Source organism: Eriocheir sinensis, chromosome 12 (genome assembly GCF_024679095.1).
Source record: "Eriocheir sinensis breed Jianghai 21 chromosome 12, ASM2467909v1, whole genome shotgun sequence".
Lineage (NCBI taxonomy): Eukaryota > Metazoa > Arthropoda > Malacostraca > Decapoda > Varunidae > Eriocheir > Eriocheir sinensis.
In genome coordinates this window covers 18565285-18589188 of record NC_066520.1, presented here as the reverse complement: position 1 = coordinate 18589188, position 23904 = coordinate 18565285, and the positions used below count along the sequence as shown (strand labels likewise).

General features: G+C 42.7%; 1 protein-coding gene across 4 annotated transcripts in view; it reads right to left on the bottom strand.

The window, feature by feature from the left end:
- The window catches only part of LOC126997542 (bromodomain-containing protein 4-like), a 64623-nt gene that overhangs the window by 36446 nt on the left and 4273 nt on the right, over window positions 1–23904 (bottom strand). For 3 of the 4 annotated variants that reach the window (XM_050858700.1, XM_050858697.1, XM_050858699.1), the window contains exons 2-5: window positions 5842–5914; window positions 4001–4060; window positions 2430–2606; window positions 1543–1671 (exon numbers count right to left, since the gene is read on the bottom strand). In XM_050858700.1, the coding sequence (XP_050714657.1) occupies window positions 1543–1671; window positions 2430–2606; window positions 4001–4060; window positions 5842–5914 (439 nt within the window). The remainder of the gene's footprint in view (window positions 1–1542; window positions 1672–2429; window positions 2607–4000; window positions 4061–5841; window positions 5915–23904) is intronic. The other variant, XM_050858698.1, reaches the window with a different exon arrangement.

The window sequence follows — 23904 nt, the reverse complement described above, 5'->3', positions numbered from 1 at the left end:
AGAGGCAGTGGGCGGTGTGGTACGTGTCCTTGGCGTGTGTGTGTCAGGGGGTGAAAGGAATGACGAGGAGGGGGTGAGGGAAGGGGAATGTGAGGAGCTTTGTTAGAGGGAGACAGGGGAATGAGAAGGGAGGGAAAGGGGAATGAGTGAAGGGGAGAGATAAATAAGAGGAAAAGAGAAAAATTATAAAAAGGAGGGGAAAAGAGAAAAGGAGATGATAGATATAAAGAAAGAGAAAGAGAACAGAAAAAAGAGGGGAAAAAGATAAGAGAGAAGAAATAATAAAGAAAGAGAAAGATAAAAGATAAAAAGTAGGGAAAATAAGAGAAAATAAGAGATAAAAGAATGCGAGGGAAGGGGGAATGGATGAGTGGAAGGGTAATGAGTATAGGATAAGAGAGAAAAGAGAGGAAAGAGAGGGAAGAAGAGGAATGAATGCAGGGGTAAAGCTAGTGGAATGAAAAAAAGAATGAGAGGGAAAGGAAGAATAAGTGAAAGGGTAATACGGATGAGATGAGAAAAGAATGAGAGGGAAGGAGGAAGGAGTGAAGGGTTACTATGAGTGGGAATGAGAAAGGAAACGGAGGGAAGGGGAAGGGGAATGAGAGGGGCAATACGTCAGGCAGGAATGGAATGAGGGATGGTGGTGTAAGCTATATTGAAATGCTTGCGTGTGTGTGTGATCAATCCGTCATTCCAGTTGAAGGTGAGAGAGGAAGAGAGAAAGAGAGAGCGGGAGAGGGAGAGAGAAAAAGTAAACGGAAAGAGTACGTGAGTGTGAGGTCGTGCGTGAGTAGACAGCTAGAATAATTATAGGCATAGTTGAGGTACTTTTCGTGCACGTAGACGAAGGACGAAAACAAGTGTTGAAAGACTGAGAAATAGAAAAAAAAAATGTGACGCTGCGGTAGAGGGAAAAAAAGTAAGTGCGGTGCAGTATGCCACAAAAAAGAGTAAGAGCTGAAGGTTTCAAAAATGGTGCAATGATAAAAGGAACTTACGAGGACATTAAAAATACTAGGATGTAAAATAGGAAAAAAGAAAAACGTTTCGATGCAGCTGCCTAAAATTTTGTGACTATAGGAAACATTGAATTATAACTATCCTGAGGGTAATACAGCAGCAGTATTATTATTATTATTATCATTAGTAGTAGTAGTAGTAGTAGAAGTATTATTATTATTAGTAGTAGTAGAAGTAGTAGTAGTAGAAGTATTATTATTAGTAGTAGTAGTAGAAGTAGTAGTAGTAGAAGTATTATTATTATTAGTAGTAGCAATAGTAGTAGTAGTATTAAGAATGGTAATAATAATAATAATAGCAATAATGATAATATTAATAGGTAATAATAATAATACTGTCTGAATAATGGTAATAATAATAATAATAATAGTGATAATAATAACCACAACAACAACAACAACAACAACAACAACAATAAGAGAAAACTTTGGAGATGAGATGCGTGGATGCTGGTGGGGGGAGGGGATGATGATGGGAGGGGAGGGGGGTGACGCATGAGCCGTGAGCGTGCCAACTAACCTCGTCTTCGTATACCTGGGTGCTGACGTCCACGCCGGGGGGGGACTGGAACACCACCGGGGGAGACGCGCCATCCTCCCCCCACCCCTCCGTCTGGATCCCCACCTCGGCCTCGGGGGGACGCTCAAGCTGGGAGAGGAGCGGGGATGAAGGGGGGGAGGAGGGAGGGAGAGGTTAGACATACAGGTAAAGTTAATTAAGGTATTATGTGTTACTTTCTCTCTCATGCAAAGGTAAATAAGTGCCAATTCGCTCTATTAAACATCAATAGTTAAGATGAAACTGCGTAACCTGCATTTTCCCTACCTTATTTATAACAGCAGAAGAAAGCAATTTGTCGTTCATTATGCTGCTAACACAAGTAATATATTTGAGCCCACTTGAATTACACTTCTATTTTCCTTCCTCACATTCATGCAGCCCCAGAATACTAGTTACTCATCTTTTTTACTGTAAACACAAGTGGTACAAAATAACATGCCTGCTAAGCTACTTATATTTTCTCGACATCTATTTTCCAACTAGAGTAAGTAATGCAGATAAAATCACTTCACTATCAGCTACTTTCTCCTTCAAGTATATCTTTTTTTTTTCACTTCTAACACACGAGGCTTCAATACTAACGCAACTAGGCAACACAAATGTCTTATTCTCGTAGTAGTTTTCAGTCTTACTATTTGACAATGACCAACTCTTCTTCAAGCACTCAATAATCGTACTACTAACACAAAGAAACTTCCTTACTAACGCTTTCTGCCAACACTCACAGGCTCGTAATAGTAGTTTTCAGTCTGACTACTTCACGATCATCTACTTTCTCCTACACGTAACTCATTCTTTTGACTACTAACACAAAAGACTCTATTACTAACGCTCGCAACACTCACAGGCTCGTAGTAGTTCTCCGTCTGCGCGTGGGTGTGAGAGTGCGCGCGGTGGCGGGCGTGGGAGGTGTGGGAAGGGTACAGGGAGGACATGCCATGGCTCTCCCTTCGTAGCCTCGCCCGCGCCTCCAGCTTCTCGCGGAACTCTTGGCGGCGCTGGTTGTAGGCCTCTGGCTCCCCCTGTGGGTGGAGAGGACACGGTGAGGGATGGAAAGGAGGGAGATGGGGAGTATGTACATTATTCGTGCACTCATTCTTTACTCTTTTTCCTGGAGCAGCCTTTGGTGGGCTTTAGTTTTTTTCTGATTTTTATGCCCTTCAGCTGTTTCCACTGATGTAAAAACTTATCTAGACCCAAGAATGGCAATGTTGCTGAGAAAACAGGTAAGATAGAGTAAGGTTAGGTAAGGTAAGAGGAGGAGGCGGCTGAGTGGTCCTGCAGCGTGCTGGAGCGGCGTCCAGGAGAATGTAGGTTTCGCGTTCCACCCGCCGCTACAAGCATGCTGGCAATTTTTCAGTTACCACCGTGTGGCCTAAGAATACCCACATGCTGTCCTGAAGATCACCTATCAACCCGGACTCCAGAGTCTCTCTTAAAGAGTATCAAAGATGAGCTCCGGGACTCAACTTGAGACAAGCAGGATGGCGCCACTATAAAAGGTCGCCTGCGCCATAACGGACTTTGGCTGACCACCAGACCCCACCAAGAAAGCCTACCGGCACCATAGGCGAAAACGTAAAAAAAATGTAAGGTAAAGTCTGGTTAGGTAAAGTAGGTTTCGTGGTATTCTACGTATTGGAAAACTAAGAACATGACGTCGGCAAACAGTGCGACTCGTGCATCGGCGTAATAATGTAATAGTTTTCTAATATCTGCAATATTACGAGGCCTGCCTCTGTCTTATTAGGAACGCTGCCACTCTTAGATCTAGACCAATCATAAAATTTGTTATCAAAGTTTCCTCACTTGCCTTCTCCTAAAGCAAATTCATCTCAATCCAAATCATCCTGATGCATAAAACTTTGCATGTAAATAACACTGAATCAACAATAAAATTATTTGTTGTAAAAAGTTACAACATAGAAAAAATAAAATATTGCAAGAATGAAGCATTAGTCTCTCTATGTTCTTTTACAGCAGACTAATCGTAGAAGTGTAAGGCGACAAGGCAAAAGTAAGCGAGTAATGGGCAAAAGTAAGCCAGCAAGTTATGTACAGTTACAATACACAATACTAGCATACCACAAGATTAAATTCACGCTATTAACAAGGGTTGCATGCTCCTAATCACACGCAAACTCTCCCTCGCACACACACACTCACACGCAACAAGACCTTATTACCTAACTAGACAACACACAAACTCCAAATAGTACATACATATCTACATATACCAGGATCACCACAGTTACTTTAGTCTATGAAAAAAACACTGGACACTCAAAAAACAGATGGACAGAGAAAATATTAAATGAGGGTTTACTTGTTACCGACAGTGCTTCGTTTTCTCTCTTTGTAATCTTACGTATATCAGAATGCCTTACCTGCGTGTGTCTGGGCAGAACTCACTCACCTTGTTAATGTTTTCAAGAGAGCGAGCGTTGGTGAAGTAAGGGTTCCATTTGGGCATTTCCTGTGAGAGAAAGAAAAGGAAAGAAAGAAAGAGATAGAGATAGAGAAAGTTAGAGAGAGCAAAGAGAAGTAAGGAGGAAGTGAGTGAAGGAGAAAGGGAGAGGGTAGAGGTAGAAAGATAAAGAGGAGAGAGGAAAGAGGGAATAGAGGAAAAAAGAAAGGAACGGGAGAGGAAAGAGAGAGGTAAGGAGGGAGGGAGAAGGAGAGGAAAAGAAAGGGAAAGATAGATAGAATGAAGAGGAAAAGAGAGGTAAGAAGGGGGAAGGGGTGAAGGTGAGCATTACAAAACAGTTCAGAGCATCGTCACGGCAGCCTGAGTCACATTATCAATCCCTGGTGTTCGCACTGGCAAGGGTTTAGGTGTGGAGAGCCGAGTCAGTGAGAGAGGCAGAGAGAGAGGGAGAGGGAGCACTGACTCGCTACCAATGGAGGAGAGGGAGGGAAGGTTTATGCCATGCCAGCAGCTCGTGTTCTATAGGCCACCACCACACTACACTGTGTCACTGATCTACATTAGAGCCGTATAATAGGAAAGCTTGGGCAGCTTCATCACAGGCGCCATGTTTGTACCAGAAGAGTCGCGCGAAATTCAAATTGATCATGAGAGTAGTGTCTATCTCTTTCCCTTTCTCTCTCCCTCCTCCTTCCCTGAACTGAACTGAACGTATTCCTAAGTACGTACAGTAGTGCTTTAATCCTTCCCGCGGGCCACTCCTCTCTCTCTCTATCTATGTATTTTTGTTTCTCTTTCTTTCCCTTTCTCTGCCTTTCCCATTCCCTCCTCCTTACCTCTCTGTTCTTTCTCTTTCTGTCTACCTCTCTTATCCTTTCTCTCCTTCACCACCTCCCTTCATCCTTACTTGTCTCTTTATTTCTCTCTGTCTAAGTACTTCTTCGAGATCCTGACGATTCCTACGTAAAGCATCGAAAAACACAACAATCAGCATCAATTCGAATTTCGCGCGGGTTTTCGGTAACAACATGGCGCTGGTGACCATGTTGACTAAACTCTCCCACTCCACGTCTCTTTTTCTACACTATAGCAAGCATGCGTTCACTAAAGCTCAGTTCATGATTAGTGACCAATGTATCGTCCTAGCTTTGGATAACTGACGAAATTGAGGGTAAAGTAAGTAAATAAGTAAGAAAGTAAGTGTATTTAACTACTATATCGCCTCTCAATAAGGTTAATTTAAGCAGTAAGTCTCTAAGTCATGCATTGAGATTTTGTGGGAGTTTTAAATTAATGTTTCGTATTGATGAAGAGTAAAAGGAAAGTGTATTGTTTGGTTCTATGTCCCTTCAGAGAGCTCTAAGATCATGGGAAACTACAAGCAGATTTAAGGTTTTTATTTCCTTTTTATAAACTAACTATTAACAAAAAAAATCTATAATACTATAAAAGCGGAAAAGGAAAGATGTTTTTTTGCTATGTTCCTTCAGAAAGCTCTTAAAATCATGAGAAACTACGCCTACAAGCAAATTTTGGTTTTGTCATCTTTTAAACAATGAAAAATATGTTCTAGTAGTAAAAAAGCTAAACAAAACTGGCATTTAATGGATATAACAAAAGTATCAAAATAACGAAGAATCTGAGCCATGTTTTCATTATAAAAACCACGACACATATACATACAAAAAAAAAAAATATCCACAGTAAAACAAAAGAAAAACTAAGGCAAAAAACAAAACAAAATAAAAACACAAAACCCAACTTCGCGGTGTCACGATCAACAGGTAATCGTGACGCCGGCCAGACCAAGTGGTACCGAGATCGCTTACCTCGCCTCCCAGTCTCTTGGCGTAGTTCGAGCCCCGCACCACGCGCCTGTCGTACATCGGGTTGCCATTGCCCCTGCGGAAGAGAGAGACACAGAGCCATTAGTAAAGGGGAGTGAAGAGTTTGTTATATGGGAAAGGAAGGGGGTGGTGGAAGGAGAAGGAATGGAAGGATGGAAGAGATTTCAAGAGAGAGGTTAAAGAGGGAAGAGAAGAAGGAAGGAAGGAAGAAAATAAGGAAAGAGGGAAGGAAGGCAAAGAAAAAGGGATTGAATTTAAGTTTGGAGGGAAGGAGGAATTAGGGGAGAAAGGGAGGAAGGGAAGGAAGCAAGAAGGAAGGAAGAATAGAAGAAAGGAAGGAAGGAAGACAAAGAAAAAGGGATTGAATTTAAGTTAGGAGGGAAGGAGGAATTAGGGGAGAGAGGGAGGAAGGGAAGGAAGCAAGAAGGAAGGAAGAAAGAATAGAAGAAAGGAAGGAAGGAAGGAAGGCAAAGAAAAAGGGATTAAATGAGTAAGTAAGGAGGGAAGGATAAATTAGGGGAGAGAGGAAAGGAAGGAAGGAAGGACGAAAGGTAAAGAAGGAAGGAAGGAAGGAAAGAAGGGAAAGAAAAAAGAAAAGCAAAGTGAGAGGAATTAAGCAGGAAGGGAAGGAGAAATCAGGGGAGAGACAGAGAGGTCGGAAAAAAAAACACGAACAAAAACAAAGAAAACAGGGGAGAAAATTACAAGGAAAGAAGGGAGGAGGAATTCGTCGTGGATAAAAACAAAACCAAGTATAATGCGAGGCAGGAAAATAATAAAAAGGAGGAAGACGATTAGAAAGGAATGCCTAGAGAGAGGGAGGGCAAGGTAAGAGGAGGAGGAGGAACTGGGAGACTGAAGGGGAAGGGGAATGAATAATGATGAGGTATGTTGCATCGGCAGGGCTGTGAGTACCATAAGAGTGCCCTTCCCCTTGATGACAGCCCCGTACCCCTCGACTCCTCCCTCTCCCTCTCTCCCTATCGTGTTTTTATCACCTTCTCTGTTTTGCCTTGCTGATGAATGCTGGTCCTCTGTGTGTTAATGTGTATGTGTTTGTTAGGTTTTATTTTATTTTTTTAGTTCTTATGATGTGAAGTTCTTGTACCGTCTTTGTCAATACTCGAATTAACTAACTGAGTGTGTGTTAGTGTGTTTGTTTGTGTGTGTGTGTGGCAGAGTGTGGGTCGTAAGGAAAATAAAGAAAACACCTCGTAAAAAACAAACACACAAACAAACTTGGCCGAGAAAATGAAGCAAGTCGTACATACATAAAAAACATACAAGGCGACACGCACACGCACATGTACACGCACATACACACAACACCCCCTCCCCTCCACACACACACACACACACACGCAGCGACACATACACCCACGAACGACCTTGAAACGCAGACACGAGCAATAAATACGAAAAAGAAACACACATAAGTAAGTACACAGCGAAATAATCCCTTGACACACGCACGCGAGAAACACATACTGGCACTTAACGAAATATAGCGACGCGTGGAGTGAATACGAGAAAACAGGAAAAATACGTCTGTCAACCATAAGAAAGTTAATTAAGTGAATATGTCAGGTGCTCCTCCTAATGACAGGTGAGCACGTTAGCAGGTAAGTCCCGAACGCTGAGGTAAGGAAGGTCGAAGGAAGGGTAAAGAAGGGGAGAAGGAGAGATTTGAGGAGAAAGGAAAGGAAAGAATGACGGGAGGACGTATTTGAGGGGAAAAGAAGGAAGGAAGGAAGGTAAGAAGGAATGGAGAAAAGAGGGATTTGAGGAGAAGGAAAGAAGAAAGGACAGGGAGAAGGAAAGCACAGAGAAAAGAATAAGTTAGGAGGGAAGGAGGGATCAGAGGAGAAGAAGGAGTGAAGGAAAAAAAAAAAAAGGTGGTGGTGGAGGTGGTTGTGGTGAGGTGGTAGAGGAGGCGCATGATAGCAACAAGTGGTGGAGGTGGTGTCAGGTACAGTCTCTCGTAGAAATGTGGGGAATAGGGAGGAGGAGGAGGAGAAGGGGGAAGGAGGAGAGACACCGTTGAAGGTAATTCCCCCATCAACATTGAATAAGGTGGAAAGGCGATAGACACACACACACACAAACACACACACACTCCTGTTTGTTTCATTTATTCCTTTACCTCATGAAATATTCCTTTGTGATGAGGTATTATGTGTTTTCTCTCCTTCTTCCTTTACTCCAGCCCTTCTACTATATACACATGTTCCTCCCTCCCTCCCTCCTCTTCTCCCTCTCCTCCACTTCCTCTCTTTTCCGTCATGCTGTCTGGTAGTGAGTTATCGCCCTCTTTGTCTCATTTTCTGTCTCTTTCTGTCTCTTCCTCTGTCTGGTAGTGAGCTCTCCCTCCCTCTCTACTCCACTTCCTCTTTTTTCCGTCATTCTGTCTGGTTGTGAGTTATCGTCCTCTCTTCACATACACTCATCATGCACAGGTGAACTTGTAAGAAATCAAATGTATGTTACCTGTCCTTCCTTTCGTCCACCTGTCCCGCCCTTCCCTACCGTCAATGGCTCCCACTGTTCTCCTTCCTTGGTCTGTACTTCTGTCTGGTGGTGAGTGTTCCCCGTCTCTTTACCTAAAACTACCTTCACACTTTGTTCTGTTGTCCCTTCAACTGAGTCACCCGTCTCTCTTATACCGTCAATAGCTCTCACTCTTCGTCCTTCTCTACCCTGTTATTCCTTCCATCTGGCCGTTTGTAGTGAATTGCCTTTCGTTATTAGAGATCCCATTACCTACAACTACCATACACTATTTGTTCCGTCACCCCTTCAACTGAATCGCCCGTCTCTCTCTCCCCTATTATCGGCAATAACACTCACTCTTCGTCTTTTTTTATCTAATCATTCCGCCCGTCCGACCGTCTGGTAGTGTGCGCCCCCTCCCTTCCATTACCGTCCCCTTTTCCTCACTTGCCATACATACTTGAACTTGGCCTTGTCGGTACTACTAATGCTATCGACCGCCTGAGAGGGTGACACAAGACTGGTACCTCCCCCTTTTCGGCGCCCAAGCATGTATTTGACAGGGCTTTCGTTGGCGTTGTGGGCATTTCCAGAGGTAGTGTTATGATCCCTTTGGTAGTGAACCTATACAAAACACTCATTAGAACCCGACTGATCTCCTTCCCGCCTCAAAGTGTTATATTTTCAAACATTTCGGCGCTCAAGCACACACAATTGACAAGGTTTTCAAAGGCGTTGTGTGCATTTCCAGAGGTAGTTTTATGGCCCCTTTGGAAGTTTGGCCCTTCTTCTGTACGGTGAACCTGTACAAGACTCATAAAAACCCGATTGACCTCCCTTTTGGCCTTTGAAAATAGTTGATGTGAGGGTCGAAGGCGTCTTAGAATACCGAATAAGTTTCTTCTATTTTCTGTTGTTGCTTAATTCCGCCGGCTTTGGTTGCCTGGGTCGTGGAGTCTGTTCGAGCATGAGGTATCGAGTTGTTTTTATACGTGTTTCTTTTTTTATGGAAGGAACATGAAGAAAGGTGAAGGCGAGTAAAGAAATCCTGCCTCCCTCTTTCTTTGCATTCATTCCTCTTAATCTCCCTCCTTCCTTCCTTACGTCTTTACCTTCCTCGCTTTATTTTGATTTTTTTTTTATGGAAGTAATAGCAATAAAAGTAAAGGTGAGTAAAGAAATCCTACCTCCCTCTTTCTTTGCATTCCTTCCTCTTAATCTCCCTCCTTCCTTCTTTACCTTCTTCCTTCATTTCCTGCTTTCGTTTTCATCGGTCTTTATTTTCAACGATTTTTTTTTCTCTTGCAACTTTCTCCCTTTTCTTTGCCTTGCTTCCTCTCTCTCTCTCTTTCTCTCTCTTTCTTTGCAATCCTTCCTTCTCATCTCCCTCCCTCCTTCTTTTCCTGCTTTCGTTTTCATCGGTCTTTATTTTCAACGATTTTTTTTCTCTTGCAACTTTCTCCCTTTTTCTTTGCCTTCCTTCCTCCCTCTCTCTCTGCATTCTTTTTTCCTCCTAATCTCCCTCCTTCCTTCTTTACCTTCCTCCTTCATTTCCTGCTTATGTTTTCATCGGTCTTTATATACCATGATTTTTTTTTTCACTTCCAACTTTCTCTCCCTTTTTCTTTGCCTTCCTTTCTCTTTCTCTCTTTGCATTCCTTCCCTCTCTCTCTCTCATTCCTTCCTTATCTTCTACGCTTTTTATCGGTACTAATTTACTACCATTTCCTTCCTTCCTTTGCACCTTCCTCCCTCTATCTTTCCCTTCCGTCTTCCCCCTCTCTTTGCATTCCTTCCCTCCCTCCCTCCCTCCTTCCTTCTTTATCTTCAACGCTTTTTATCGCTCCTCATTTACTACGAATTCCTTCCTTCCTTTGCACCTTCCTCCTCTTTCTCTACTTTCCTTTCTCTTTCGTTCCTTATACATTTTACAAAACCCAAATTACCGTCCCCTCATTAACCATTCACTTCCGGTCAACTTCTGTACGTCATTTAACCTCCTCAAACATCTATTAAAATCTATCTTTAATGCGCCAAACCAGGTTATCAGAGTATCCAAGGTTGCTCTGAATACTGTATGGAGTTTCAAAGACGCTGCTGTATATATGTCCAAGGTTGATTTTAATGACGTATATAATTTTAAAGACCCCGATGCATATAACAATAAGACATGTATAGCCAAGTTCGCAAAATAAGTCCACTACTTAACTATACATTTCTTTGCCTTCCTTCCTTCCTCTCCTTTGCATTCCTTCCTCTCCTTTGCATTCCTTCCTCTTAATCTCCCTCCTTCCTTCTTTACCTTCCTCGCTTTTTACCTGGTTCCGTTTTTATTGGTCTTTATTTACTACGAATTCCTTCTTTCCTTTATATCCTTTCCTTTATATAGTGAAAGGTGTTTTGAGCCGTATTGCTGCACACTTCAAAGCTCAAGTAGCTCACACATATTTAACAAAGCTTTCGTGGGAGTTCCGAGCATTTCCAGAGGTAGTTTTATGACCCTTCTGGTACTCTGACCCTTCTTCTGTGCCGTGAGCCTAAGGAAACACTCATTAAAACCCGACTGATCTCCTCTTCGGCCTTTGGAAATGGTTGATGCGAGGGGTGGAAGCGTCTGGCAATACCGATCATAGTATTTAGGCCGAACTGAAGTTGTGTACTGGTTACAGGCGTTCCAGGTATTGACGTCGATAACACAGCGGGACGCGGAAGTGGGCGGCAGTAAGGAGGGTACTATCACAGTCACTCCCTGCCAATGTTATGCGTCAGTAGTGTGCCAAGTCATTCATGGATGGCTCTGCTGCGTACCGACCCACTCGACTCTGCCAAGGCCCCTACTCCTTGACGCTTTCGGCTCACAACAAATACATTTCCAAAGGTCACAAAGAAGATTAGTCGGGTTCTCATGAGTGTTGCTTCACGTTCATGCTACAGAAGCCTTGTTAAACTATTATTAGGCGCATAAAGCTCCCCCATGGCAATACACACAACCTCTATGAAAGCTTTATCAAATGTGGGTGAGTGAGTCCCGAAGTGTTTGAGAATGTGGGTCTTGTTCTCCTCCGCCTCCTGGTTTTACTTTTTGCCACATTCCGTCTCTCTCACACTCGCTCCCTCATAGTGACCTCTACGAATGTTGGTGAATAGTAGATAAACAAAAAGATTAAAAAAAACAGTAGTAGCAGCGCCAGTATAAGGACGTTGATGGTGACTAAAAACGTTAATAGTAACATACGAAGCAATAAAAGATACGAAAACAAAACAGTGGCCAATATAGCGCCAATATAGTGACGTTGATGGTGGCAACAGTAGAAACAATGACATCAGTAACATGAGAACCAACACTAACGACGAGTATCAAAAAATAAATAAATAAAAAAAAAAAAAATCATAAGAAAACCACCATTTGGGGCCACCACCATGACACTACTACTACTACTACTACTACCACATCAGTCAATAGTAATACTGTTTCTGCTTCTACTGCCACTAATGGTGATGATTATGATGATGAGGTACAAGAAATATCACTGCCTATCAACCTGTCAATATTTAATGTACTTTCGTTGCTAACACACACACACACACACACACACACACACACACACACACACACACACACACACACACACACACACACACACACCCACCCACACACACACACACACACACACACACACACACACACACACACACACACACACACACACCCACACACACACACACACCCTCCACACACACACACATACCCCCCCCTCACACACCCACATACACAAACACCCTCCACACTCACCCACCCACACTCACACACACACACACACACACACACACTCACTCACACACACCTTAAAAATTTATATTGTATAAATGACTCTAAAGAATGCAAGAACTAGCACACACGCATCCAACCACGCTACGCACAAATAGAAACACACACGCACACGCACACACAAACACACACACACACATAGTCCCCATCCCTCCCCCGCCTACACACACGCACTAAACACATCAATACAATAAAATGCAGTGTGTGAGAGTTGCTGCTTTGCTCCTTTTTCACGCTCAAGACTTGTACCTAAACACCAGAACCTCTTCACACACCGACCCAATCAACAAACAATAAAGACGAAAAGGAAAAATAAATCCCAGTGACACGAGAACTAGAAAGCGAGCACGTCTTTGCCTCTCCTCAGCGGTACAATCCCTATACTTTCCTTCCCTTAGCAGTACAATACGACTCTCTTTTTACAGTGTTCTTCCCGTCACGTTACTGAGCGCGTGAAGGTCGCGGCTCGCCCAGTCAGGTGTAGAAACGAATCACCTTGCCTTCATGCACTCACGCACACACACACGCACACCTATTCCCCCCTCTATACTCCCCCTACCTCACTTTACTCTCCTGCCTGGGTCCACTTTCTCAGCTTTCGGCACTCACAACAATTTCCAAAGGTCACAATAGAGTAGTCGGGTTCTCATGCGTTCTTTTCGTGTTCATGGTGCAGAGGCATTGTCAAACTATCCCCTTGCTCATTAACTACCCTCGGTAAACACCCCCTTCAACCTCTACGAAAGCCATGGCAAACGCGGGAAAAGAAAGAGGAAGGAGAGAAAAGGATTGGTGGAAATAAGAAGTGAATAAAAGGAAAAAGGATGAATGGTGAGCAGTAAGTAGCGGGCTTTTTTTCTTTAATATTGTTTTCTTTTGTTTTTACGCCCTTGAACTGTCTCCTTTGCTGTAGACAAAAAAAATGACGGGATAAAAGGGGTAGAGGCGGAGGGAATGAAAAGAAAGAAGGAAGAAGGAAAGAAACGTTTGAGAGTATGGAAGAGTATGGACCGAGCCTCACCACCACCACCACCACCACCACTGGAATGTCGCCAGCCCGCGCGTAGGAGTTGCGGCGCCAGGAGGTTCAACGTGCTCCAGGGTAGACTAAGGAAGGAAGGAAGGTTTTTGTGGGTGCTTCGTCGGGTGTAAATAGTGGTATCTTATGGCCATCGAAGTACGGTACAATGACCCTTATGTGTGTGAGTGTAGGATGGGATGGGTGCGAAAGAGAGGCGGAGACCCTGGTATCTTAGGACCATCGAAGTACGGTACGATGGCCCTTATGGCTGTGTGTGGTGGGGGAGGGTTGTGATAGAGATAGAGACAGAGAGAAACAAGAGACCTATCAGATGGTTATGATACCCTCCTCGTCCTTCTTCCCCCGCCCTCTTGATCCCCCCCCCCCCTCCGCCCCTCCTCGACAATGGCCCTTATGTCTCTGTGTGTGGGGGAAGGAGGGTTGTGATAGAGAGCAGCCGAGACCTATCAGACGGTTATTATCCCCTCCTCGTCCTTCTTCCCCAGCCCTCTTGATCCCCCCCCTCCCCCGCCCTCCTGGTCCTCCCCCCTCGCCCATCCACACCCCGTCGCTCTCCTAAGCTATCATGGCGACTCGTGAGTAAACATAAATAATACGTCCAGCGCGTGAGGACAATGATAGAGTAAATTATCGTATTCGTTTAACACTTACTACACACACACGCAGCGGTGGCCTGGGAGACTCGTACGGAAAACATCGTAAAGCCAGAAATACCCGGATACTGTGGGTGACCCTGAACTGAATAAGACTTGGAGATATTGTGTATAGCATTGTCGTTTCTTTCTTTGGGGGGTCTATCTGTAATTAATCTAGTGACCTCGAGATGACCAGAAATAGAAATAAGACTCTGAGTTATTGTGTGTAGCAGAGTCGTATCTTATTGAGGGTCTATCTGGAGGTAAGATGGGGAACTCGAGATAACATATTCCGCTTATGACAGGTGTAGACGTAAGACTCAGAGGCGTTGTGTATAGTATTATCAAAGCTTTTTAGGGTCTACCTCGAGCTAATCTGGTGACCTCGAGATGACATACTCCGTTTTTATCTTTTATGACGAGTGTAATAAATAGTCTTGTTAGTACACAACAGATGCTGAAGAAGTAGAAATAAGACTCAGAGGCGTTGTATATAGAATAGTTACATCTTTTTTCGGGTATCTCTGGGGCTAATCTGGTGACCTCGAGATGACATACTCCGTTTTTATCTTTTGTGACAAGTGTAATAAATAGTCTTAGTATTACGCCACAGATGATAAAGAAGTAGAAATAAGACTGAAGGCGTTATGTATATAGTATTGTCGTAGCTTTTGGGGGGTCTATCTGGAGGTAATTTGGTGACCTCGAGATGACATATTCCGTTTTCTCTTTTATGGCAACTATAATATTAATAAAGTCTTAGTGTTACGCAAGAGGGTAAAGAAGTAGATTCCTCAGTGAAGCGGAGCAAGAGAATAAGAATAATACAATAACTCCGAGGTGAGGGAAGAAGTTACAGAGCTTAAAATAAAATAGAAAATAGAAAACAAAACAAAAAAATACAAGAAATAAAATAACAGAAAATGGAAAATAAATAATAAAAAATAAATAGAAAAGATCAAACAAGAACCCAAAAAAAAAAATAATAATAATAATAATAATAAAATATATAAAAAACAAAACTAAAATGTAATAAAAACTAACTAAGAACAGCATAGAAAAGTTAATACCTAAAGAACAAAATAAAACTGAAATAAAAAATACATTAAAAAAAAAATAAACCCAAACAAAAACCACTCCATGCAACACAGACCCTCAAAAGCCAACAAGCAAGCAACCCCCAACCCCAAGCTTTCCTAAGGGGCGGCAGCAATCCGTCCGTCCTGACCCCTCGCAAGGCTCAATTTTCCTTGTCCGGGGTCCACTTAAGTCCAGGGGGCGTGAAGCAAATTACCCCGGGCGCCCCCTCGGTTCCCGCGCTCACCCCTTGATTAAACCCTGCCCGTAACCTTGAGCCCACGAACAGGTGTATGAGGGAGACAGGTAAAGGTGCTAGACTGGACATTGTTAGGGATTCTTTTGTGTGTGTGTGTGTGTGTGTGTGTGTGTGTGTGTGTGTGTGTGTGTGTGTGTGTGTGTGTGATTATGTGTGTGTAACCGTGTGTGTGTGTGTGTGTGTGTGTGTGTGTGTGTGTGTGTGTGTGTTAGGGATGTTACGGGGAGGGTGTTCTTGTTAGGGATTTTTTTTGTGTGTAATTATGTGAATGTATGTGTAACTGTGTGTGTAATTGTTTTTTATTTGTGTGTGTGTATGTTTGTGTGTTTTGTGTGTAACTGTGTATGTGTAATTGAGTATGTGTAACTGTGTGTAATTTTTTTTGTGTGTGTGTGACTGTGCGTGTGTGTGGGTGGAGGGAGGGGATGTTTGTGTGCGTTTTTGGTGGGAAGGGGAGCTGTGTGTGTGTGTTTCACCTCGCCTAGTGTCTGTTCCAACCCACACAACTGTAGCAAACTGCAATATCTCATTTTTTTTTAAGCAAACCACTAATACCAGAGTTCAGTATCATCAGAAACACAAGTTATCCTAAGCAGCAAATGTAATGGTCTCTGTTTCTACGCACAGAACTGACAGCAAACCTTCATCCATCAGTCTCTGTCCTTCCTCTTAAGCACGCAACTGATACCTAACACAAACTTCAACATCACCAAAAATAAAAGTCACCCCAAGAAACACATGGTAAAGTCTGTTCTTATGCATACAACTGATAGCAAACTTTAAAATCTCTTTCTTCTTAAGCATGCAAGTCAAACCACAAACTTCAACGTCACCAGCAACACGATCTCTTTCTTCTTAAGCATGCAAGTCATACCACAAACTTCAACATCACCAGCAACACACAAGTTACCCCAAGAAGCACATGGTAAAGTCTATTCAAATGCATACAACTGATAGCAAACTTCAATCTCTCTTTCTTCTTAAGCATGTAACTGATACCTAACACAAACCTCAACATCACCAGAAGCACACAAATCACCCCAAGAAGCACATGGTAGTCTGTTCTAATGCATACAACTGATCTCTCTTTCTTCTTAACCATGCAAGTCATACCACAAACTTCAACGTCACCAGCAACGCACAAGTCACCCCAAGAAGAAGAAGCACACGGGAGGAGGAAGATGAACGGCACCTCTCACTCATGTCCCATCTCTATCACTTCCCCTCGTCCTTGTATTCTCCTTGCATTATGGAGCCGCGCATCCCCTCTCATCTTCCTTTATGTTCCCCTGCACGCGACTCCCCCATCACTCACCATGATCTTCCTCCATCACATTTTCTTATCCTCCGCCTCAGTCACTCTCTCACTCCCTCACTCACTCACTCACTCACTCACTCGCTCTCATGGACACCACGAAAACACAGTATCACGAACGCATCAACTATACAAGAGGAGGCAGACGCTTATTCTGTTTTTCTATTCTTTTTTATTCTTTTTTTATCCTTCGCGTCACGGCGCTGGCTGGCAAAAAGATCGATCACAGTAATTATTCAGGAGGCTGCTATTGGCTTTTGTCTGTGTGATGTTGTGTGATAATGTTTATAACTTCCGCCGCGACCTGAGAGAGAGAAAGTAGAAATATGAGTTTATGAGTTTATTAGTATTGAAGGAAAGCTAATGGTGTGTATGTATGAGAAGGTGTAGATAGATAGAGGTAAATAACGGGATAAACAGAAAGACAACTATATAAAAAGGCAGATATAAGGATGTATAAATAGAGAGATAGACAGACAGACATAAAAGATAGATACAGATTGATTGACAGGTAGATAGAGAGCAAGTTTTTCGTTATATAGATAAGAGATAGACAGAAACGAGACTATGAAAACAGATATAAAAAGATGGATAGATATATAAGTAGGCAGAAATAGATAGATAGCCAGATAAAGATAATATGTTTCTCGTTATACAGAAAGTGATACCAAAACAGAACTATGAGAACAAAACGACATAGAGATATAGATACAGGTAAATACACAGGTAGACAGATATAGATAGACAGAAAAAACAAGCAGACAATACATAGATACATAATGGATAGATACAAAAGAATACAGACAAACAGATAGATAGCGAAAGCAAGTTCCTCGTTACGGCATTCGCGGGTCACTATCGGAAATCTAATATAGCCGAGAGGGTCGATGGAGACACGGCCACATCCATCACAGTGCCACGCTCACCTTGGCATCTCCCGCGTCACCTTGGCCCTCTGTACGCCGTGCCTGGCCTTCCTTGCACATATTACGGACATTGCCTATTACCAGTAGCATCATTGCTGTTACTGAGATCCATGGCTGAGAACGGTGTTGTTTTGGTCTTTTCTTTTCCCTTCCTTTCGTATACCTCTTTCCTCCACTTCCCTTCACACATTGCCTTCATTATTTCATTTTCTTCACGTCTGCATTTGCGTCTCTTTAACGTCATCTTCATTTTCTCAAGGGCATCAAGAGGAAAGGAAAATTGATATAGATACAAATGGTCCCCTTGATTAGAAGACATGGAGATGAAAAATATGAGTGACAGTTTTTCTTACGGCAAATTCTCCTGTTTTTTGTTTCTCTATCTTTCCTTCCTTTCCTCTTGTTCTCTTTTCTCCTTTTTTCACCTATTTTACCTCCTTCTCGCTTTATCTTTTCCAGACTCTTATCGTCCCTCTTCCTCTCACCCAGCAACTCAAGGGAAACTTAGGTATTTAGAACAAATTTATTAAAAGCAACACCTAATGAGTTAACTAGTAAGTGTTGACCTTTACTTTTGTCTAACATATGCTCTCTGTTCTTTTATATGACGGAGGATGCAGGCCAAGGACGAGAGAAGACATAATATCATAAAAAAAAAAGCAGATATATGATGTGCTATAAAGATTAGATTCGTACGTGACTTTTTTTGTCTTTTTCTTCTCTCGTTTCTCGTTTCTAGTCTTTCATTTACATCTCTTTTTCTTCCTTTCCTTATCCTTCTTCTACTCTTCAACTCGTTATTCGCTTATCTCCTATATCGATATTTCTAATTTTTTCTTTTGTTTCTACTGTAAATCTCTTATCTTCCTCCTCTTTCTTTTTTTTTCTTTTTTCTTCTGTTTCTACTTTAAATCTTTTCTCTTCCTCCTCCTCCTCCTCCTATTTCTCACTTCGTCCTTCCTAAGATCTAATAAACTCTCTTTTTATTTCGCTTTATCTTACATATCACTGTTCTCTGGTTCCTTGACTCTACCTCTCTCTTCTAATCTTACTTTCCTTACTCTTTCCTCACTAAGAACTCTCCCCTTCCCTTTCTCTCTCTTCCTTTACCCTCCCTATCTTTTTCTACTCTTCCCCCTCTCTTTCTTTCTCTTCCTTTTCCCTCCCTATTTTTTTCTACGAACTTTCCTCTCCCTTTCTCTCTCTTCCTTCTCCCTCCCTTTCTTTTTCTACAAACTTTCATCTCCCTTTCTTTCTCTTCCTTTACTTCCCTTTCTTTCTCTTCTTTTACCTCCCTTTCTTTTTCACTTCGTCTCCTTTTCCTATATTTCTACCTTGTTTCGTTTGGCTGAGAAGGGTGTTGTTTTTGGTCTTCTCTTTCCCCTTCCCTTCGTATATCTCTCTGCTCCCCTTCCCTTCATAACATCATCTCCATTATTTCATTCCCTTTTGCGTCTCTTTAACGTCATCTTCATTTTCTCAAGTCTTTCTTACTCCCTCCCTCTCCCTCTCTCGCTTTCTCTCCCTCGCTCCATCTTTCTGCCTCCTGTCTCTCCTACCTTCGACTTCCCGCTCTTGTTCATGGGTGTAATTAGTGTAATCCTCGACTTAATCAACATTAGCCTCTGCTTTTTAATTGGCTTCTTATCGTTAATTTTTGTTTTTTGCTCTCTTCTTTCTCGCTCAGTCTCGGTCTCTCCCTGTCTTTGTCTCTGTTTGTTGGTCTATGGCTGTCTCCTTCGCTTTTTCTTTCTCTGTCTTTTATTTCATTTGTTTTCTCTTCCTTTCTTTACTCTTTATTTCACCTCTTTCCCTTTTTATCCCTTCTTGTTAACCTCTTTCCCCTTTTTTTCATCTATCTCTCTTTCCTTCCTGTTCTTTTCCTCTGTTTCCTCTTCCTCCCCTTTAATTTCTTTCCCTCTTCACCCCCTCTTGTTAGCCTCTTGCGCCTCTATTTGTTTTTCTCTCATTCCTTCCTTTTCTCTTCTTCTTCTCCTTCCCTCTTTACCCCCTCTCTAACTCTCTTATCTTCCCCCTCCTCTTAGATTCAACCTCTCCTACTAACCTCTCCCTCTCCCTCCCCACCAGCCAATTTCTCAAAGCCAAGGACACAGTTGCATATTTCCAGCGTAATGATAATGAAGGTTAATTTAGCTCATTAATAAGTGAGTTGGTAACAATCATTCGTGCCGCGTAGTGGACTAATTGGACAAGTGAAAGAAGGTGGACACTTTCCCTAATTGGAGAGAGAGAGAGAGAGAGAGAGAGAGAGAGAGAGAGAGAGAGAGAGAGAGAGAGAGAGAGAGAGAGAGAGAGAGAGAGAGAGAGAGAGAGACAGACAGGTGAAGAAACAGACAGACAGACAGACATGCAAATAAACACAAACTCCTTTTTACTCTCATTTTCCTTTCTTTTAGTTTTTTTTTTATCTCTTTCCTTCCTCATTTTCTTCTCTGTCATTCCTTTTCTCTTCCTCTGTTTTCCTCCTCTTTCTAATTCAACGCTATCTATCCCTCCTCATCCTCTCTTATCTGTCTTTCTCCTTTTTTTATCGGGTGGAGAATATCACCATCTATCCCTCTTTATCCTCCCTCATCTGTCTTTTTCTTTTTTTATCGGGGGGAGAATATCGCTATCTATCCCTCTTTATCCTCCCTTATCTTTCTTTCTCCTTTTTTTTATCGGGTGGAGAAGGGACGTAAGGGGCGGAGCTATTTTTTTTCTCTAGATTGCACTGGGAAACGCAAGCTGGACAAGACTTACCAGGAGGAACTAGAAACTGAATGCGAGGAAATAGATTGCACTGGGAAACGCAACCTAGACTACACATCACAGGAGGAACTAGAAACTGAATGCAAGGAAATAGATTGCACTGGGAAACGCAAGCTAGACTACACTTCACAGGAGGAACTAGAAACTGAATGCGAGGAAATAGCAAACGATCTAATGTATTTGAAGTACGGAGGACCCCTTTTCCCTGGCAACTTGTATCTCCTTTTTTTCTCTTTTCTTTCTTTTTTCCTCCTGTCTTTCCTCTTCTTCCTTCCTACTTCAATTCTTCTTTCTTGTCTTTCTCCTCTTTTCTCTCTCCCTCTTCTCTTTCCTTCCTTTCCTCTTCCTCTACTTCCTCTTTTTTCTGCCTCACCTCTGTCCCTTATTTACGAGCTAGCCGCCACAAAACAACACAATACAGATGACCTTTTAAAGCTCCTCAGGCAAAATGTCAGTTTACGTTTCATTCCCCAAAAGTACCTCGGATGTCATGTTTAAAAGAGTAACTCATGTCAAACTGTCTCCTTTATCCTGCTTAAGAATATCCTGTGAAAGCCTTGACCCGAAGAACGTCATGGAGGAATACGTTTAAATCCCCAAAAAAATCTTAAATGACCAATCTAAGTCCCCCCTTGAAAAATATGGCTTTGTCCCTGATGTTCCTTCCTCTCCAGACGTCTCATATTGTCACTAAGTTTGCGTCCATTCACACACACACACACACACACACACACACACACACACACACACACACACACACACACACACACACACTTACGTCACACTGGAGAGCCACCACATTCCTCTTTGACAGCCGTGACCATACGCAAGAAACCCCGAGCACTTCACACACGAGTTCCCTGTCAACGCAACCACATGCTTCCTTTCAATCAATCAGTCACACACACACACACACACACAAAAAAAAAAAAAAAAAAAAAAAAAAAAATTATATACAGATTGCCAACGCTCCTTCGATACGTGCTTTTGGTACACACACACACACACACAACCCAAACGCACACCCACACGCACACCCACCCACCCACCCACACACACACACAAACACACACGCACACACAGTCATTCCCAGACTTTCCCTCTACCTTCTGTAAACACAATTGCGCGGCTTCTCAGAGTATGACGACCCACTTTTGTCTACTTCCTCGTAATGTGATGTTGGTGGTCATTTAACTTTCATCCCTACAGTGTTTTAGTGTCTCTCGTTCTCTCTGTCTGTATGTCTGTTTGTCTCTGTCTGTCTTTCTCTTTCATTCCTTTTCTCTTCCTCTCTTTTCTCTTCTTTCTATTTTATTTCTATCTATCCCTCATTATGCTCTTATGTCTGTCTTTCTCCTCTTATTTTTCTCTAACTCTTTCCTTTCTTTTCCTTTTATTTCTCTCTTTTCTTCCTTTTCTCTTGCTCGTTCCTCCTATTCTACCTCACCCCCTTTCTCTTCCTACCTTTCCTCTTCTTTCTATTTCCCTCTTTACCCCTTTATTTTATGTCTTTTTCCTTTATTTTTCTCTCTTCTCTTTCCTCTTTTTATCTCTTTCCTTCCTTTTCTCTTCCTCTCCTTCTTCTTCTTTCTGCCTCACCATTGTCCCTTATTTACGAGCTAGCCGCCGCATGAAGACACACCCACCCACACTCCCACCACAATCGAGCTGGCTACGACGCACTACAATTGTAAACACGTGTTGCCTCTATCCTCAGGTACGAGTGGAGCAGGTGAACGCTGGGGCTGGGGCTGCTGGGTACATCTCGGGCATTAACCTTACTTCTTTGTTAATGTGAAAAGAGGCAGATGTAGCGGTGAAAATAAAGGAAAATGCAAACTATAGTAACATAATGCTTTACAAAGGTTAAGTTAATTATCAAAAAGACGTATTTAGGATCACCAGTGTCTATTTTTTCGTATTTTCTAGTTTGTAGATTGTAAGAATATTCTGAATGTTATTTTCGGTTTTTCATATATATACAAGACATACCGTATACGCCCCTGCCCTCCACCTCGCGTCTGTCCTTGGCTGTCCCTCCCTACGCCTTAAATCGTTACCCTGACGACATACACCACACAACGGCTCGATATCGCCCGAGGCCCGCGGCACATTCCATCACAGGCCCACGCGGGGAGGAAGATGTCGACGTGGATTATTATTTTACAGCAAGGGAGGCAGCTCAAGGGCAAAAAACAAAAACAGGAATAAAAAGGCCCCAGAGACGCTGCTAATACAAATGAAAAAAGAACGAGAGGCCTAAAGAAAGGTCAACTTCGAGTGGAAAGGTGTCTTGAAACTCTCCTCTTGAAAGATGTCTAAGACTGTATTATGTACTTGCTCTTAGGGATATTATTAAGACCTGTAGTTTAGTTTCAGTACAAGTATTTACTAACTGATGCTCTCTAATTGTTACCGAACGTCAAGAAAGGACAAAAAAATAAGGGAATTGAGTCCTACCAAAGAATCATAAAAAATCATATTCGAGTAATTATGCTGAGGTCTTATATTTGCTACGAATGTTTACTGGTCCTAGTGTGAGGTGACGTGTGTGTGTGTGTGTGTGTGTGTGTGTGTGTGTGTGTGTGTGTGTGTGTGTGTGTGTGTGTGTGTGTAACTCACCACGGCCTGATCACGTGTTGGACTCGTAATCGCCAGCAGGTACCCTCCCGACATGAGGGAGTGCTCTTTATCGTCCATCTATGGGTACTGCCAAAACCTCACACACTACACACCCCATCCCCCTTGCTCAAGGGGGGGACAGTAACCACTACTAGTCAACGGATAGAATCCGGCCTGAGCGGGAGCGAGCTCGAACCGCCGCCCTGTCAGGCCGTGAAGCCTGGCAGCGCAGCGCTCTAACCAGTTGCGCCACGGAGTCGTGTGTGTGTGTGTGTGTGTGTGTGTGTGTGTGTGTGTGTGTGTGTGTGTGTGTGTGTGTGTGTGTGTGTGTGTGTGAGCCTGTGTTAATATTTGCATGTCTGTCTGTCTGTCTGTCTGTTTGTCTGTCAGTGTGGGTGTGATTTACTGCAGCAACATAACCAAGCCACAGGAGGGAAGGGGAAGGGTCTCACGTAAAGTTATGATCCCCTGCTTTAGTCACGCCTTTGTTCTGGGTAAGGCGATAATAAAGTGCATGTTTCCTGAGGGCCGCCGCGGTATTTGTTTTAATGCGATCAAAGAAAGGCCAAGACGGCGCACGAGAAGCAGCCGCCGGTCATGCCAAGAGACAATAACGCGAGTCATTTCGTCGCCCGAGTAACGAACACAACGAACGTTCATGTCTACCTGGCTCAGCGAATCACGAGCGAAACGAAGAAGGTTGTGAAAGTAGTAGTAGTAATGATAATAGTAAAAATAAAACAAAAACGACGATAATGATAATAAAGATGAGTAAAATGATGAGGGTTGAAAGAATAGTTGTAATGATAATAGTAACGACAAAATAAAAACGATGATACTAATATGAAAAATGATACTAATAGTTAATAATAAAAAGGAAGAGAAGAAGGAAGAGGAACAGATGGAGATGGAGAATGAGGAGGAAGAGGAGAAGAAAGAGGACAAAGAGGTATAAAAGAGGAGGAGGAAGAGGAGAAAGAAGACGAGAGAATGAGGAAGAGGAAACGGATAATCAGAAACCTTGCCTGATGGATAACAAGATAGAGGGTCTGAAAACGGTATCCATGCGGCCAGAGAA